At 43.2% G+C, this 20,491-nt stretch overlaps 1 protein-coding gene across 1 annotated transcript in view; it reads right to left on the bottom strand.

Annotated features, from left to right (window-relative positions):
* SMCHD1 (structural maintenance of chromosomes flexible hinge domain containing 1) overlaps positions 1-19,131 on the bottom strand; it is a 76,477-nt gene extending 57,346 nt beyond the window's left edge. The window contains exons 1-3 of the mRNA XM_085220836.1: positions 18,720-19,131; positions 1,934-2,009; positions 1,315-1,476 (exon numbers count right to left, since the gene is read on the bottom strand). Of these exons, the coding sequence (XP_085076962.1) occupies positions 1,315-1,476; positions 1,934-2,009; positions 18,720-18,896 (415 nt within the window). The 5' untranslated portion in view covers positions 18,897-19,131. The remainder of the gene's footprint in view (positions 1-1,314; positions 1,477-1,933; positions 2,010-18,719) is intronic.
* Positions 19,132-20,491: the final 1,360 nt, after the last annotated feature.

A 20,491-nucleotide genomic window follows, 5' to 3' on the forward strand; every position in this document is an offset into this window, starting at 1 on the left:
GGGATCTGTAGACTTTGGATGTTCATGTTCCTCTGATAATCACGAAACTGATCAACGCTTTCAGTGAGAGAGATGTTGCTCCCCCAACCCTTTCCTACCAAATCAAACATTTAAGCGCTGTGTGACGAGCAGGTATCAGAGAAGATCAAGGCAAAAAGTTATTAACTACCTTAGCCTTCTCCCTGTCTGTTGCCACCAGCCTGCTTGTGTCACTCACTAGGGAGTGTATGCCCTTCTGGACTTTCACTTTCTGGTTAAGGTATCTGTAGAAGCCTTGCTCTTTCTGGCATCCCTAGCCAAGTTCAGCTCAAGCTGGGCCTTGGCTTTCCTGACCCCATCCTGACACAGTCTAGCAGCTTCCTTATACTCTTCCCACAGTACCTGTCCCTGTTTCCACTGCCTGTGCATTTTCTTTTCACTCTTCAGTTTGATCAGCCGGTCTCAGTTCGGCCACGCCAGTCTCTTGCATTCCTTTCCTGATTTCATACACCTGGAGATGGACAGCTCTTGCACCTGAGGAAAGTTTCCTTAATGATCTGCCAGCCCTGCTCCGTACCCTTGACCATAAGGAAAGTTTCCCACGGTCTTCTGTTGACTAACTCCCTGAAGCGCTGGAATTTAGCTTTCCTGAAGTTTAGCTTCCTAATTTTACTATTTACCTGTCTCACTGTGCCTCTGGAGCATGAGCTAAACCATAGCATATATACATAGAAGCAAATATTTAAAAAGTAATCATAGTTACACACAAAATTTTTAGAGAAACCATAAAAGGAAAGATTTTTTTTTTTTTACAGTAAAGGAATACAAAATGCTTTAAGTTACATATTTAATATGTGAGTTAGATAAAAACTAAAGAATATATAATTTAAGTAATGCTTGTTCTCATTGGTAAAAGCTAAGCCCTGTAGAACCAGAGGTGGAACAGTAGAATAAAATTCTATGGTAGCTTGTATTAAAACTGGTCATCAAATTCAAACAAGTTCTATTTTAAATACAAGAGACAAAGCTCGATGATAACAATGATGATCTAAACTGATGACATCTGCAAGACTATCATAAAGATTAAAGTCATTTTACATCTAAAATACTCAAACTTCTTACAAATGCATTTAGGCAAGTACTTCTGTAAAAATGGCCGCATATGAATTCAGACTAAGCCATTTCTAAGAGAGTAATTTCTTTAAAAAGCATAGCTAAGTTTCCTTTTACAGTTAAGACTACATTTTTTATCAGCTACTACTGAAATTGCATTGTTCATAACCACCACAGTCATATAAACATCATTAATGCAATATTATTTCGGCAAATACTTACGCAAAGGATTTTGCCCTTCACTGGCATAGTATTCATACATGCCACTTTTGACAAGTGTATCATAGTGGGGCAGGAAGTCAATTCTCTCCTTTGTTGCTGAAAGCAGGGTTTGGTCAACTGACTGTAGTAGATAAAGAGTAACTCCATCCTGAACAAGTTCTTCTGCAATGATGACAAAATATAAAGTATGTTGGAGGGTGTTCACTGTACTACCCAGTTTATCTAAAACAGTACATGTTTAGCCACAGATAATCTCCGTATTTACTTAAGTACTGACAACTTAGCCTTCTGGCAAGAGGACCTGATTTAAAAACCTTTGCATATTTTGAAGCTAGATAGTGAAAGTTTTCTTTGGTAACAGCTATTTATAAGCCATTCCTTTCACAGTTGTTTACAGAAATCGTAATGGAAGTAGAAAATTCACCTTATATAGCTTTTATCATACTAACTAGCACTTGTTAAAAACTTTTTGTGACAGCCAATTTTGTAAAATTCTTGGCAAATTATTTCACAATTTTTATTTCCAGTTAATTATTGCATGTAATTGTGTAGTCAACATGCGATCTTTACAATCAATATAAGAGGTGCCTGTACTTATTTTGCTATCTAAGATACTTACTGAAGTTGTCTTCTGTAATTTCTTTTCTGCTTGTCGTGGTGATAACAAAGTTTTCATCAGAAGATATGCCAAATGCCTACAAAATTGGAGAAAATTTAGTTACGATCAGTTAGTCCACTAAATATTCAGATAAATGGAAATAACAATGGTCTTTCCTACTAACTTTGCCAGAAAATTACTAAAAAGTGTTCTGACATTTTTTCCATATTAACTCAGAAGTAGAACACACCTGAATTCCATAATTTGCTTCCTCAACTTAGCTGGAGTTCTTTGCTTTCTTAACTACTTAAAGTAACATTCTAGGCAACAAATAGAACTTTTAAAGAGGAACTCTCTTATAGGCAACTACTTCGGAGGCTGAAGAACAAGACTGAACAATTCTACTTCAGACTAACTAAAACATCAATACTAAATATCTAGATGACCCATATTTAACTGCACTCTTAAGGCATCAAACCAAATCCTTATTATACTTGGTTACACGTGAAAATATTGTTGTCTAATTTTATCACACGTGAAAACCTGAGATTGCTTTCAGAAAATTATTTATCACTAAAACGTTCCAGTGTATTCTTCTAAAGCTAACTTATTTACTACTCTACCTCTGAAAATGATTAAAATTTGAGGTTCAAGAAAAGATTTTTCATGGCACCTGAACGAACCCCTTGACACCTGGTTATTTCAATGTTGGGACAGTGGGGCCAATAGAAGAGAAGCTCTCCAACTGGGAAGCACTGCTAAGGACTCAGCCATTGACAGAGGTCTGGATGGGGCCTTCACCCTCTGGAAGCAAATGCTATTAGCTGTAAAGGAAAAATACCCCTTCAAAAAAGATCTGATGCCTGAGTTAAAGAAATGGACTATTACAGAAAAAGGCATCCATTATTTGAGAGAATTTGCCATGATTAAAATGTTATACGACCCACGTTAATTCCTGGAGATCCACACCAAGAGCATGATCCTGAGAGAGTCAGGTATACACCAAGCCAAGTATGTGGCAAAAATTCGTAAGAATTGCATCAGAAAAGTACATCTTTACACTAGCAGGAATGTATGACAGAGGGCAAAGAAGACCCCTTTTATTTGAACTGATAACTAGACCTTATGATTTTGAGCAATATTTAACCCCTCCACAAACATACATTTCAGCCATTTTAAAAGTAACTGAAAGACTGGACAGAATGGAGTGTAAAAAGGAAGATACAGTGGAATAACTGCCTTCCATGCTTCATCATGATGAACCTGTGGTGGCATCAGAGACACCTAATGAGGATCAGGATACAAAAACAGTGTACTTAAGAGGCTGACTAAGTTGATTTCCTCCCCACCTGCATCATCCAATATCTCAGCTATTAAAAGTAGACATCCTTCTGCTTGAGCAACTGACAATTGTAAGACTACATTGCGTACTGCCTTTTGAAAATACCTACACGAGCATGGAGAAGATATGAAGAAGTGGCATAAAGAACCCACTTCTGCACTTTGAGTGTGGGTAAAAGAATTACAAGACAGATCAACCACCAAGGCAAACTCCTCTAAGAAGGTGATCGCTCCAGTTGCTGCGGGACATGGCAAAAGATTTAAGTACCCTGATCATGACTCAGGGGAGGGAACAATAGAGGTAATAATTAGAAGGGCCCTGCCCTCAGATGGAAGGGGGGGAGAGAGGGTGGAAGGGATGATAAGAGTGTATTTGACTGTGTGGATTCGATAGTGTGGCACACCAGAACCACAGAAATACGAAGCACTGGTAGACACCGGTGTGCAGTGCAGTGAACTAATGCCCATAAGTCACAAAGGGACAGAATTTATATTTCTAGAGCCAACGTGGGTTCCAAAGAGTTGACTGTGCTGAAGGTCGAAATAAGCCTTACTGGTAAAGACAGACAAAAGCATCCTACTGTGACTGGCCCAGGGGCTCCATGTGTACTTGGTATTGATTACTTCAGAAGGGGGCATTTTAAGGATCTCAAGGGGTACTGGTGCGTCTTTGGAATAGCTGCTGCAGACAGAGATATTAAGCAGATGTTTGTTTTGTCCAGCCTGTCAAAAAATTCATCTGTTGTGGGATTGCTACAAGTAAAAGAGCAACACGTATGAACTGCTGCAAAAATGGTGCACAGACAGCAGTACTACACTAACAAGGATTCCTTGTTCCCTATACATAAGCTGAGAGTCAGCAAAACTCACTCGCCTTTTAACAGTCCCATATGGCCAGTGCTTAAAGCCAGTGGAGAATGGAGGCTGATGGTGGACTGCTGTGGCCTGAATGAAGTCACACCCCCACTGAATGCTGCTGTGCCGGACATGTTAGAGCTCCAATATAAACTTGACTCAAAAGCAGCCAAGTGGTACGCCACCACTAACACTGCTAACGCCTTTTTCTCCACTCCTTTGGCCACAGAATGTGGGTCAGTTTGCTTTTAACTGGATGGGTGTTCAGTACACCTGGAACCATTTGTCCCAGGGGTGGATCCTGTGGAAACACAGCCCAACCATTTGCTATGGGTTGATCCAAACTGAACTGGAACAGGGCAGTGCTCCTGAGCACCTGTAGTATATTGATGACATTGTGTGGGGCGATACAGCAGAGGAAGTTTTCAAAAAAGGAGAGCAAATAATTCAGATCCTTCTGCATGCTGGTTTCACTATTAAGTGAAGCAAAGTGAAAGGACCTGCCCAGGAAATTCAATAAAGTGGCAAGATGGGCGTACTGTCACATCCCAATGGTTGTGGTCAACAGAATTACTGCTATGTCTCCGCCCACTAATAAGAGACACAATCTTTTCCGGGTGCAGTGGGCTTTTGGAGAATGCATGTTCCAAACTATACCCTCATTGTTAGCCCCCTTTATCGGTGACGTGGAAGAAGAATTTTTACATAGGGTCCTGAGCAGCAGCAGGCTTTTGAGCAGATTAAGCAGGAGATAGCCCAAGCCATTGCCCTGAGGCCAGTATAGACGAGACAGCACGTAAAGAACATCCTCTACACTGCTGCTGGAGAGAAAGGTCCCACTTGGAATGTGTGGTAAAGAGCCTCAGGAGAGATCTGAGGCCGACCTCTGGGATTTTGGAGTAGAGCATACAGGGGATCTGAAGAGTGCTACACTCCAATGGAAAAGGAGGTCTTAGCTGTATATGAAGGGGTTCGGGCTGATTGCAAAGTACAGAAATGCAGCTCCTTTTAGCACCTCAGCTGCTGGTGCTCAACTGGATGTTTAAAGCAAAGGTTCCCTCCACCCATCACGCTACTGATGCCACTTGGACTAAGTGATTACACTGATTACACAATGAGCTCAGATGGGGAACCTCAGTCATTTGGGAATCTTAGACGTGATCATGGACTGGCCTGAAGGCAAAAAGTTTGGAACATCACCAGCATGACCGCAACACAAGTATCGCGTGCTAAAGAAGCCCCACCATACAATGAACTACCAGAAAATGAAAAGAAATATGCCTTGTCCACAGATGTATCGTGTCGTATTGTGGGGAAGCATCGCAGATGGAAATCTGCTGTGTGGATTCCTAAACAACAAGTTGCAGAGGCCACTGAAGGGAAAGGAGAATCAAGCCAATTTGCAGAGGTAAAGGCTGTCAACTGGCCTCAGATTTTGGTGAATGGGAGAGATGGCAATCTTTACACTGACTCTGACATCTTTACACTGGATGGTGGAAAATGCCTTATGGGGGTGGTTATACCAGTGAGAACAAAATAACTGCCAAGGGGTAAACCTATTTGGGCTGCTGAACTGTAGAAAGACATTGCTGCCTGAAAAACAGAATACGGTTGCAAAGGTGCGTCATGTAGATAGACAGTCATGTGTCCAAGAGTCAGGCTACTGAAGAACAACAAAATAACCATCAAGTAGATTGAGCCACCAAAATTGAAGAGGCTCAAACAGATTTGGACTGGCAACACATGGGTGAATTATTTCTAATGGTGGGCTCAGGAGACCTCGGGCCATCAAGGAGAAAATGCAACATATAAGTGGGCTAGAGACCAAGGGATGAGCTTAACTATGGACGCCATTACAAAGGTTATTCATGACTGTGAAACGTGTTCCATAATCAAACAAGCCAAGAGGATGAAACCTCTCTGGGGGAAAAGGGAGATGGCAAAAATATAAATACAGAGGCATGGCAGGTTGATTATGTCACCTTGCCATGAACCTGCTATGGTAAGCATTATGTGCTTACCATGGTGGAGGCAACCACTGGATGGCTTGAAACATATGCAGTACCCCATGCTACTACCCGAAACACCATATTAGGTCTGGAGAAACAAGTCCTGTGGTGACATGGCACTCCAAAAAGAGTTGAGTCAGATAATGGGACTCCTATCAAAAATTCTCTTGTAAACGCTTGGGCATTGAGTGGATTTATCATATCCCCGATCATGCACCAGCTTCTGGTAAACTCAATGATACAATGGGTTGTTAAAATCTACACTGAAAGCAATGGATGGCAGAACATTTATACACTGGAAGAAGCATTTGGTAGAAGCCATTTGGTTGGTCAATACTCAAGAATCTATTTCAGCCCAGCTCTCTACATACTATAGATGGAGATAAGGTCCCTGTAGTACAAGTAAAGAGCATGTTGGGAAAAGCAGTTTGAGTCCTTCCAGCTTCTGGAAAGGCCAGACATCTCCGTAAAACTCTTTTTGCTCAGGGACCTGGGTCCGCTTGCTGGTTAATGCAGAAAAAATGGGAATGTTCAATGTGTACAAGGAGATTTGATGGAGTGCAGTCAGTATTTCCATGTATATATATATTTGTGTGTGTGTGTGTGTGTTTAATGCATGTTAATTATTGTTTGTTTATATATATTAAGCATGATGTAGTGATGTAGAATGAGGCGTGGAATGTCGTGGTTCTATGATTTCGTTATTGGTATTCCACATTATAACATCATGTAGTGCACTGAGAGTTAAAGAGCTAATGCTACTTCAGACTGAGCAAATGAAACAGCAGTATTAAATATCCAGATGGCCCATATTTAACTGCACTCCTAAGGTATTAAACCAAACGCTTATTATACTCAGTTACACATGAAAATTTTGTTCTCCAATTTTATCACATGTGAAAATCTAAGATTGCTTTTAGAAAATTATTTACCATTAAAACATTCCGGTATGTTTTTCTAAAGCTAACTGATTTGCCTCTGCAGTCTCCAACTTGTGACTATGTTTCTGTTGCTCTGTACTTTTTATTCCGTTTTCCACACGCCACTACATACATGGCTCTACATGCCCTAATCTCTGCACCTTGGCATTAATCTCTCTATAAAAATAAGAGATCAAGTATCTGTATTTTTTACTGCCTTTCCAAATCTTTGAGAATCAAGTTCTGGTGAAAGCCAACTCTGCTCTCGTTTAACTCTACCAACCTCCAAATACAGTGGTCACAATACCAACAAGAGCTTTCTCTTAGCTTGATCTTTCTCTGAAGTTCTTGCATTACATGTGGCAACTTACTATCACCATTTCCTACTGCTCTTTTTTCCTACCCTCCATCCCAAACTGGTGCTTAAAGTTTTGTCACATAGGTTTGCTTTTTGTCTTCCAATTACCTTCTCTCTAGTTGTTAACCATGCGATTAAAAATATAGTTAGCATCCATCAGCAAAATTACCAAAATACTTCAGCATGGTCATTGGTCAAACTACCTCGATATCTATTCTAAAATGTAGAGAAAATTGCAAGGAATTGGCTAGAAAAACAACTACAGCACTTTACTAAGAGCCATTTAACCTGCCTGCTGAGCAACAGATACTAACTACATCTGAAGGTGTATGAGTGCATATGGCAGAGTGCTACAGAGTGATCAGTGTGGGAGAAGGTCATGAACTGCCCCGAATCAGCCACAACCCATACCAGATGGTTCACAAACCGATGAGAACAACTCACTGTGGACCAACACTTCAAACACTCAAAAGAGCACGTGGTGCTTCTGCTCAAACAAATTGGGAACAAAAAGAGAAGACACCAGAAGCAACAGAAGAGATGTACAACAGGAGACATGGCCGAAGCTTGTGTGAAAATTATCTGAAAATACTAAAAGCTTTTGCTGGTGAAAATCTATATTGGTTGCTCTGAAAATAATGCCTCCTATTTATTTCCATGGAAAGTACAACATACACAAAGAACACAATAACACTGTTTGATGGAGGAAATTCTCAGCTGCAAAACAGTACTCGTCAGCATTGGCACCACAACTTTCATCAGCGACAAACAAGAACCTGCCTGCCACGCGATAAGAATCTGGAATAATTTTTGACTCCAAGCTTGTTCAGTGGCACTCATCTGAGACACAGCCTGCTCAACAAGCTTTTGGGGTCAATACTTAACATGAGCACAGTAATAAGAGAAACAAACATGGCTGGGCGACCAGGAGAAACCATTTTTCGCTGATGCTCTTTTTTGGCCATTCAAGCTGACTTATTATTATTTTTATTATTTATTTTTATTATTTTATTATTTATTATTTATTATTATTATGGAAGTTGTCTCAGAGGAGAGAACCACCATGCAGTCAATGTGCATATTTAGGAGCCTACCATGCCACAATCGCATCAACTGCCGATTACCCAACGGGAGGGTCATATACTATGAAGATGCTGTTGTCCCTGACAAACAAAACATAAATGCCCCTGACAACTAAAGCAAGCCCTGACGAACCAGACAGAAGTGCCCCAGACAATCAACTGCTGCCCCTGGCAACCAACAGGACACTACAAAGAGGATAAAAACCCAAAGAATTCCAAGGTAGAACAGGGTACCCCCTCCACTGAACTGCAGTCAAGCAGGTCAATGAGACGCCACTGACCAACTTGCTTGCTTGCAACTTCCCTATGGACTAATGAGACATCTCTGGACCCCTGGTGGTGACTATCCTGCTTTGTAAACTGCTCGCTAGGATTTCTCTCTTTTACTACTGCTAATTTCCCCATCTTCCCTGCATTCCTTAGTTGCTTAGAATTTATAATAAACCATCAGACAGCATTTAGCCTCATTTGCCATCTCAATCTTCATAAGGGTATACATATGTCAAACCAACTTCTCCAATAATAAGAGCGAAACACATGCTTGTAAGAAGTCTGCACCAGTGGAGGTGACCCACTGCTTCACAGTTGCTATGATGGTGTCACTGCTGGGTAAATGTTGCCCACACAGTCCATCTCTCATTAGTCTAAAGAGATGGAAGTCAGAAGGAGCCAAATCTATACAGTGGGTGTGGCATGACAGTCCAGTCAAGACTGGCAACATGCTCCACATTCTTCAAACTGGTATGGAGCCTGGCATTATCACACTGCAAAAAGAAAGTCTTCTTCTGCGGACCGACTCTGGAAGTTTGAGCATTCAGCTTAGTCAGCATCACAATGCAGCAGTCAGAGTTGACTGGGTTTGTCTGGGTTACAGGAAATTCAGAAGGATCACCTCCTTTCCTATCCCAAAAGACAGTGCACATCACCATACCCACTGAGAGCTGTGTCTTCAACTTTTTTTGCCAACAGGGAATTGACATGCCACCACTCCATGGACTGCTGTTTTCACTTCAGCTTGTAGTGATGACACCATGTCTTGTCACCAGTAATGATGCAATCCAAGAAACTGTCACCTTCAGTCTCATACTGGTTCAATATAACCTGACAAACTTGCATACAGTGCTCTTTCTGTTCTTGTGTGAGCATGCGTGGGAACCACCTAGCACAAACTTTTCTATTTTCCAACACTGCCACCATTGTTTGCAATGCACTGAAACCAGTCTTCAGCTCTGTACACAGTTCCCTGATTCACACAGATGAGCTAAGATGACTCTTCGTTCCATGACAGCTGTGCACGGCCATCTAGAACACAGCATCTCTTCCATATCACTATCACCACTGCTGAAACACACCACCTACTGCCTCACAGCGCTCACAGTCACTATTTGGTCTCCATAAATGTTCAGCAAGTGTCAATGAGTATAATTTTTTCTGCATAGAGGAATTCAGTGACACACCTTTGCTTCACATACACTTCCATGTCAGATGCCATTCTGTCAGAGTACCCCTCTGCTGCTATCTGTCACACAGCAACAGCAGGTAACAGATTGGTGGGAAGGTTCAATCTCTACTGCCATATTACCAACATCATAAAATAGGAGGCACTACCTTTGGAGTAGCCCTTGTACTTTAACCATATACTTTATTTAGTTATTCTTTGTGTCACTGTGGGGACCACACTGTGATTAACGTATCTATGAAGTTGGATAAGACTTTTTGACTTTCTGCTTTTCTGATGCAACTCAACCACATCCATTAAACTTCAGATATACCCGCTGGTTACTGCCAGTACTGTTAGGGTGCTTAGCCATTTTCAAGTGACTCACACAGAGCACCCATGTCAGAGTAGGGAAACTTCTCCTGTCTACCCTTCCAGCCTCATAGGGCTGTGGCCTGTACTAGAGCAGAAGAAAACCAATAAGGAACATGGATAAGCAGCAGAGAGAAAGCCTTGCAAATGTGGCCCCAACCTTCCAGAACATTGTTACAGATTTTGCCTCTGTATCTACTGTTTTCTTTGGAAATGATGTTAAACAATGAATTGCTCAATTTTGTGTGTATAGCATCATATCTTGGAGTAACATGGATAGACTTGATCACTGAAGGAGAAATAGCACATAAAGATACGATCATTGATCTGCTTCTAGCAGTTATATCTAACTCTGGAAGAAGCATAAAATACTCAGTGTCATCTTTTCAAATTGTCTCACTAAAGAACAGCTCAGCAAGAAGTGACCTGGGGGTGCTTGTGTCTGCAGCTCAGTGTGAGCAGAAGTGTGCCCAACAGCCAATAGGGTGAAATACATTATGGGGTGCATCAAGTACAGCACAGCCAGCTGGTCAGAAGAAGTGATTCTCCTGCTGTATTTAGTGATGGTGTGGTCTCACCTTGAATACTGTGCGCAATTCTGGGCCTCGCAGTATAAGATGGAAAATAAAGTCGTTGTGAAAGTACCTGGAGGAGGGCAACAAAACAGGGCTGGGAGACATGTTCTGACAGATGGTCAAGGATATTGGGCCGTCTTGTCTGGAGAAGTCAAGAGGCAACCACATTGCTCTCTACAGCTCCCAGACAAGGGGAGGCAGAGGGAGGTGCTGGGCTCTGCTCCTGGGAACCAATGGCAGGACAGGGAATGGCACAGAGCTGCCAGGAGAGGGTCAGACTGGGCACTGGGAAATGTTTCTTTACCAGGAGAGGCATCAGGCTCTGAAGAGGCTCCCTAGAGAGCTTCCTAGAGGTGGTTGGTGCATGCCCATACCTGGTAGTGTTCAAGGCACTTGGACAACACGCTTACTAACACGCTCTAACCTCTGGTTAGCCCAACTCCATGCATACATAGACACAAAATAGCAAACCATTGAGTACAGTATCTTTACAGAAGATAGTTAACCCCTTACAACCCAAACTTTTCCATCTCAAACTGTTGTTTCCAATAAGTAACTTCAACACCTTTAATATGTTCTCTCTCCTCCTATAGCAAACACTCTCAGAATGCATTTATCAGTTACTCATCCTGCTTTATTAAAAAGAATTATCAGTCCAAATTGAAAGAAATCTGTTAGATCAACAAGTGGACGAAACTACAAAGGATTTTATTCTCAAATCTCAGATTTTCAAAACAACTACTTTTCACTACTACCTACTGGATATTGAGATATTTGTACTACATCTTTCAATTATTCTTATGACTGAAAAATACTGAGGTCATTCTTAGCAAGATATAAACAGTTGAAGTAGAAACTAAGATCTTGCTGGAAGTGAGTGGGAACAACCATAAATAATAGCTCCAAAGAGTGCTAATCAGATAAATACTTCCACACCTCTGTTGGATCACTCAGTTGATGTCTAACAGTAGTCTGCTAGGATTTGTTCACACAGACAGATCTAGTATTTAGCACTCATGGTGGCAGAGCATGTATAATAAACACTTTACGGCAAGCTCATCTGGATACGACTGATGTCACAACAAAAATAAAGAGCATCTTTTGATACCAACAGTCTCTACAAAAACACACGCATCTGAAACAGATGGAAATAATTTATCAGCATTTCTCAAAGCTCAGAGAGTTGTACATTACAGAGGAATATCCAGTAGCCACTGCGCAGATACTGATATTCCCTATAGGCAATCTATTTACAAAAAAAACAGTAGTGAACATTATTGTTCTGAAACATTCTCCAACCATTCTTTACTGACAAACACCTCAAACCAAAGATTAAACTGAACAAGATAAAACAGGAAAACTTGGTGTGTCTCGTCTTCTGTATCACTTTCAAATTTCTCTACTTCCAGAAGTTGACACAAATATTTACAAAAAGGTGGTTCAAGAAAAACATTAAGTATCTCATTAAATATTTTATTATTGAATTTTATTATAACTTTTTAATGTGAATGTTTCTGTTAAAATATTATCACAATTATATTGGGGGAAAGAAAAAAAAAAAAGCAGAAGATGAATTTACGACAGAAGCTCTCTATAGAAACTACACATGTAGATCTATGAAATATTGTCCAGAAGAGGGAGTTTAGCTACAGATCTTTCCAAGATTTGTAGGATCTAAGCTTGGGGTTCTAAAGTCATGCAGAGAACATGCTGTCATTAGTAGACTTGTTCAGTATCTGTACAAACATAAGAACTTCCACTGGAAATCCATGAGACATTCTGTCTAAAAACAAAACCACAAATACTAGAGAACACAGATACCAACCAAAGTTTTGCCATTGACTCTGTACAGCTACTGCCATGAAAACATACTGTATGTCATCATTCGTTAGAGGTAGCAAGCAAGAATTTGGAAGCCACTCTTCAAAACTGAAAGCACTTGTGGGCATGCAGAAAGTTGCACCTGGATAAATAACGCTCAAGGAATGAAGATCCAACTATCACCACTGTTCAAATCTGACCAGGATCTTAAAAACCACATATCCTTAGAAATCGGTCAATGCATACATTCACTAATGCAATACTATAATAACACAGTACCCAAGTGCACAGTTATGCGAGTTGTATCCTCTTCCCACTGGGAAGTCAGCAACAAAACCAAAGATGCAATACTTAAGCACTTCAGCAAAGTCTGAGATACAACATGGCAATTCTCTTGAAAACACTTAAATACTGCCCAGTCTTATGCACCTGCCTTAGGTTAGGTGTATGCACGGCAAGCCTAAACAGCATGTTTTAATTCCTTGATAAGTAACACAACATAGGCTTTATAATACAAAATTATGATTGCAAGGTGGATTGATCTCATTATTAAGAATTAAGAACTCATATTGTGCAAATTTATCAAAACAGCATTTTAGTATAGTACCGAAGTAGCACTTTAAATGATTTAAGAGTTGTCCTCTAGTGATATGCATTCATTCACCACAAATTATGTCATTAAATATTATCTATTAGGCATTGGCAAGCAAGTATTCACAAAAAAATATTACACTTCTTTCTTGAGTTCCCCATACTCCAGCGGTGTTTCTCCTCTGAATTCCCTTTCAATGAACATCATTTTTGCCAACCAGCATACTGACACACTGGAATTTGTCTTAGTTAACTGGAAAAAGGTAGAATGGAAGGATACAATGAGAAGCTCAACAAAAGACTTAACAAAAATTTAAAACAAAATTATTTTGTTTTATTGGGATGACTGAATTTTAAGTATTTCCTTAAATTACAGATATTTACCTTCTAGTCACGTATACATTTCTTCAAACTGTAAGATCACAATAGCAATGAAAAGTGTCAGAAGAATTAAAGACTAAATTATAAACACCTTCCATTCATATCTAAGTGCTAACACTAAATTCAGTGCCAATAGTTCTTTTCAGTCTCATACTTCATTTCAAAAACCCTTTAGTATGTTGCAAAACTTTTATGGAGTTTTCAACGCAGGTCTCTCTGCTTAAAAAAAAACAGTGTGACCTTGAAAAGAACCTGAAGGATCCCTACTAGCTCAGCATCAAAACTAGGTGCTCCTAGCAATTTGAGCCAGAGAACTTCAGCTGCAAAGATTAGCTGCAAAGAGAGATATACTACAATCCAAGCCCCCTCAGCGGAGGTAAGTATCTTCCAATGATAGAATCCTAGAATTCCTAAAGTTAAAAGGGACCTTTAAAGGTCATCTAGTCCAACTCCCCTGCAATGAATAAGGACACCACAGCTAGAAAGGTTGCCCACAGTCTGGTCTAGCCTCGCCTTGAAAGGCTCCAGGGATGGGGCATCAACCATATCTTTGGGTAAACTGTTCCAGTGCCTCACCATCCTTATCGTAAAAAACCTTCTCTCTTACATCTAACCTAAATTACTCCTCTTTGAGCTTGAAACCATCTTCCCCTGCTCTATCACCACAGACCCTGCTGAAGTGTCCCCCTCATTACTGTAGCTCCCCTTTAGATATTCACAGGCCCCTATCACGTCACCAGTCTTCTCTTCTCCAGGCAGAACAGGCCCAGCTCTCTCAGCCTATCCTCATAGCAGAGGTCTTCCATCCATTCCATCAATTTTGTGCCCCTCTGGACACACACCAACAGGTCCACGACTCTCCTGTACTGAGGACCCAGTATCTGGATGCAGTACTCCACGTGAGACCTCACCAGCACAGAGCAGAGGGGCAGGATCACCTCCCTCACGCTGCTGGCCACGGTTCTTTTGATACAGCCCAGGACGTGGCTAGCCTTCTAGGTTGTGAGGACACATTCCTGTGAAGCTTTTCACCCACCAGTACCAACAGGTCTTTCTCGGCAGGGATGTGCTCAATCCTTTAATCCCCCAGCTTGTATTGGTAGCGGATGTTGCCTCAAACCAGATGCAAGACTGTGCATTTGGATTTGTTGAACCTCAAGAGGTTCACCTGGGCCCACTACTCAAACTTCTCAAGGATGCTCTGGATCGCATCCCAACCCTCTGGTGTGTCAACTGCACCACACACCTCAGTGTCATCACTGATGAATATATTACAAAGTATTGCTCCCAGCACCAACTACTGGGAGACACCACTCATCACTGATTTCCATCCAGATATCGAGCCATTGACCACCACTCTCTGGACTCCATTCTGCAGCCAGTTCTTCATTCATTGTAAAGTCCACACATCAAATCCACATCTCTCCCATTTGTCATACCATGTCAAAGGCCTTATTGCAGTCCAGATAAACGACATTGGTGGCTCTTCCATCATCTTATCTAACGATGCAGTGACACCATCATAGAAGGCTACTAGGTTGGTCAAGCTGGATTTGTCCTTGGTGAAGCCATGCTCATTCTCCCATATCTCCATCTTGCCTTCCACATGCCTCAGCATAGATTCCTGGAGCATGTGCTTCATGATCTTTCCTGGCACAGAGATGACACTGGCAGGTAGTTCCCAGGCTCATCCTTTTTGCCGTTCTTAAAAAAGGACGTGATGTTGCCTTTTTTCCAGTCACCAGGGACCTCACCTCATTGCCGTGACCTTTCAAATATCACTGAATGTGCCTTATCAACCACACCAGCCAATTCTCTCAGGACTCTGGGATGCATCTCACTGGGACCCAAAGACTTGTGGATGCTCAAGTTCTTTTGATAATCACAAACCTCATCTATGCTTACAGCATGAAGGATGGTGCTTCCTCTATCCGCTCCTACCAAATTGAACATTTGAGGGCTGTGCAACTAGCAGTTACAGAAGAGACAAAGGCAAAAAAGTACCTCAGCCTTCTCCTTCTTTGTTGTTACCAGCTTGCCTATGTCACTCACTAGGGGCTGTGAACCCCCCTGGACCTTCCTTTTCTGGTTGAGGTATCTGTAAAAACCTTTCTTGTTCTTTCTGGTATTCCTTGCCAAGTTTATTTCAAGCTGGGCCTTGGCTTTCCTGACTCCATTCCTCTAAATGTCAGGATAAACAGTGAAGGATAGTTATAACAAAATACAAGAAAGTGTACAAGCAACGCTGGTGTGCAAAGAAGTGAAAATTTCCTATTTCATTCACTTATCTCAAACTTTTGTTGTTCTGGGGACTGAAATTATGTGGAATGCTCCACATATGCTCAACAGTACTGAACTGAAGAGTCAAGCTCACAAATCATTTTCAATTAGTGGAATTCAGCTTTAGGATCACTGGAAGGAAGAATAATGAGGACTATATATATTCTTCCCCCAAAAGGAAAGACGAGTTTGTATGCATATAAAGCCATATCCAACCATATTTTCATGCATTAAGATGTTAGGGGACAGTAACAAAATCCCTTTGGTGACAAAAATCTGATTAAAAAAAAAAACAAATATTAGCTTCAAAACTGAATAACGAATATTTTAATAATAAACAATACTTTCCATGACAATAATCTGAGGAAATGAATACGTGCCTAAATCCATCTCTCAGCAGCTGATTCTTCAGTCTAAACCACCAGTTACTTAGCTATAGAATTTGGGATCAAAGATAGCAATCAGATTTAATACCCCTTTCAATATTTACAGTCTCCTTCAACTCCCATCTGACCTGATATCTATTTTCTCATGCTGTATAAAGATTTTTCCAGCAGAATTAGCTCCATCTGCTTAACATATATACAGCATCTTTGCCAGACACTACCATTCTCACAGCCAGTTTGCAGATGCATGGCCACCCTTGCTGCAACTGTGACAGCACAGCAACTCACTCTCATGACAAACTGCAAATGAAGGTATACCCACAGACAAGCTTGCACTGAGCCTGAGACACCAGATAGGTTAAACATAGGAATGAACATTGCTAGATACTGCATACGACTAATCTTGCACTCACATGGTCTCTAATAGCTTTAGTTGGAATAAAGCAAACACAACATTCTTTTTCTTATCTAAACAATTCAAAGTTTACCTATCAAAAGGATGTCTCTTCTTGAACTTTCATTACCTCCCTGGTAAGTCTACCACGAAGTGGGGAAAGTCTGTCTCAACCAGCGGAATCAAGTCACCAACTTTCTCATGAAAATATTTAGTTGTTTTCAAGATGCCAGAAATGCTACACATTTGAGTAGTACATATGGAAAAACACAACATGCAAAACCACCAGAGGCACTGAGATGCCAAAACGTTCTTTCATAAGCCTAACAAGAGAGCCTGCCCTCTGTCAGTGTGCCACACAACACATGTCAACCTTCCTGGACACATCAAGTCTGGCAGCTTCCCCTCTACCAGTATTTACTGGCCCCATCAAACAATCCACCTAGACACACTGAGGTGCATTCAAAGTCACACGTCCCACAAGGCGCACAATGAAAACTTCGAGGTATAAAGGGTCACCACAGAGAAATTAGCTGCAATGGAGGCAGCTCAGACACAATTCCCAGGGGCACTGCTACAGAAGCCCTTTCCCTAAGGCAACAACCACGCATAAGATATTTCAAAGCATCAGCTCTACTATTGTGAAGAATTACCATCTCAAAACAAGACTTACTACTAGAGCCACTCAAAGAGAGGCCGGTGTGGGAACGAATTTTTGCTGACTCTAAGCACCCACAGTTCCAGCCTAAGTGCTCCTCAGATGCAAGACAAACCAAGCAATTTTCTTCAGAAATATACAGCCTAAGGAACGATGTGCTAACTGCGCTGCATAAAGGAACTAAACTCAAGTATTTCAGTAGAACAAATCAGTGCAAAATTTACAGCTGATGCTTCTGTTTGCTTCACAGTGTAAAAGAGTGTTCAACAAGTTTATGGCACATACAGAGGTCGCTCCAAAAATAATACCTCCTATTTATTTCCATGGAAAATACAATACACAAAGAGCACAATAACATTATTTGAGAAGACAGAGCATATCGTCAGCTACGAACCACTGTTTTTTAACACAGTCACCACCATTAACTACGCATTTTCAGAAAATTTGAAGAAAAGCCTGCTTGCCATGTTTGCAGATATCTGCCCAAGTGCAGGTGATCCACTGTCACTGCTGCCACTGCTAAAACGTACCACCCACTGCTTCACAGTGCTCACAGCCACTGCTTGGTCTCTATGTTCAGCAAGTGTCAACGAATGTCAATGGCTGCCCCTTTTCCCGCATGGAGAAATTCACTGACACACCTTTGCTCCACAAGCGCTTTCATGCAAGTTGCCGTTCTGTCAGACTGCCCCTCTGCTGCCGTCTGTCACTCGGCAACAACGTGCAACGGAATACCGGTGGGAAGGTTCAGCCTCTACTGCCACACCGCCAACATCGTAAAGCAGGAGGCATTACTTTCGGAGCAGCCGCGATAACACTCTCAGCGAAGAGCACTATGACAGAACACGGGCAGCAGCAGCAGCCGCTGCCGGAACTCCGAGCTCAACGCGCGGACGCAGATCTCCATCCAGGCGGAGCCGGAAGGCAGAGCGAGCCGCCGGTTCGCAAAACGAAAGAGAACAGAAAACGCAGCACGACAGGCAGAGCCCCGTGCGGCCAGTAGACGGCGCTCGCCGCCGCCACCTTGGACAGCACAACGTGCCACGCTCCCACCCGCCGCGGCTCTCGGAGCTGCCGTTCCGCGCTTCCCCGCGCGGGGGCGCTGCCGCGCGGTCGCCGCCGCCGCCACCCAACGGCGAGGCCGCCCCTCCGCTCGACGCCGGGCGGAGCAGGCCGGGGGGTTGCGCGCGGGACCGCGGCACGGGCTCCTTCTCCGGCTCTCCTCGACCCTCCCCGTGGCGATAACGGCGACGGCGGCCGGAACGCCCGCACCTGTCCCTGCCGCGCGCGGGGCGACGCGTTACGATGCGTTCCGTTACCCCCCTTCCCCTTCCGCCGCCCTGCACCTGGCACACGGCGCTGCGGAAGCCGCGGTAGTTGTTCTTGCCGTAGCTGAGCACTTTCTCGTCCGGATCTGCCTGCTCCTGGCGCCGGTCGAAGAGAAAGACGGTGCGATCCCCGCCTCCGCGTGGAGACAAATGCATCGGCTTGCGGGCCCCGCGGCTGCCGCCCGCCGCTGCCATGTTGGGAAGCCGAGGAGACGGAAAACGTCCGGCAGCGATGGCGGCAACGGCGGCGTTTGGCGCCTACCCGCGAGCTCCCCCGTCTGGCGCTGCGTTCCTGCCGTGCGGAAAAAGACAAGGAGCCGGAAGGGAGCAGTGCGCGCGGCTCGAGAGCGCGCGGCGGCCGAGAATCGAAACCGCGTCTCGGCGCCGCGACCTCGGAACGAGACCGCCCTGCGCCACTTCCGGGGCGGGGCGGGAGGCGAAGTGCCGGCACCGCCCCCTGAGCGCGCATGCGTCCTGGCGCCGGCACCGCGTGCCGTTTGCCTGGCCAGCTGTTGAGGCTGCGGGCGCCGCCGCCGCCGCCTCAGGGCAGGGCTCAGCGACCCGAGGCCGTTGTCCTCATTCGGGCTCAAGCGCTGAGGCGCAAAGGGCTGCTCACCTTCCTTAGCATGAACAGTCAAACCCTTTAATAGTCCCCATGACGTGGCAGCTGTAGCTTGTCCCTCGCAGCCCATCCAGTTTCTTTCCGTCTGCTATATGGACACTGAGGTATCAGCTTGTCACTGCCACCTGCTCAAGTGAATTAGCTTTTAGTATGCCTTGGGAACTGCCAAGTCAGTATTGAGATACTTACGAAAACATTATCATAGAATTACAGACTCACTTTAGCTGGAAGGCATCTCAAAGCCCACCCATTCCCACCCCGTGCCATGGGCAGGGCTGCCACCCAGCAGCTCAGCTGCCCAGGGCTCCATCCAACCTGGCCTTGAGCACCTACAGGGATGGGGCACCGCAGCTTACATGGGCAGCAGTGCCAGCACCTCACCACTCTTGACTGAAAAATTTCCTCTCATTTATTTTAACGCTATTCCCCTTTGTCCTCTCACCATCAGACTGTGTAAAAACTTTCTCCCCCTTCCTGCTTGTAAGCACCCTTCAAGTACAGGAAGGCTGCAATGAGGTCTTCCCAGAGCCTTCTCTCCAAACCAAACAAGCCCAACTTCCTCAGCCTTTCTTCATAGAAGAGGTGCTACAGCCATCTTCGTGGCTCTCCTCTGGAGTTTCTTCAAGAGCTCCACATCTTTCCTGTGTTGGGAACCCAGACCTACACACAGTACTCCATTCTGCTTTATGTATTTGTATCCTTGGATCAGACATCATAGTACCTACAAAGCACTTTTTTTTTCTTTTTTTTTTTTTTTTTTCCAGATACCCTCCATCCACTCAGCATTCCTGCTTTCTCAGAAGTACTCCTCTTTGCACTAGGTAGCATCAGATCTCAGGATGCTTGCTGTCTGGCTGCCCCTGGCTTTTCTCAACCTCATCGGGTTGGGATGGGCTTCATCTGGAACTGTGTTATTCATTGCACCCACCCCTCTCTGCGATCTACATTTTATCAGCAGTAATAATAGATATTGAGACTGCAGCATAATACCTGGGGAATCCCATTTATAAACAGCCTTTCTGTTGAAGATGGAAGTGACAATTTCCCCTTGGCAAGCAGCTCTTCAGATTTTTTTGAATAAATGTTACTGTTTTCTTACTTTTTTTTTCCTTAGGGAGAAGAGTAATTTTTTTTTTTTTTTTTTTTTTACATGTTTCTATGGAGTAGG

The sequence above is a fragment of the Meleagris gallopavo genome, chromosome 3 (assembly GCF_905368555.1).
Source record: "Meleagris gallopavo chromosome 3, MGAL_WU_HG_1.1, whole genome shotgun sequence".
NCBI lineage: Eukaryota > Metazoa > Chordata > Aves > Galliformes > Phasianidae > Meleagris > Meleagris gallopavo.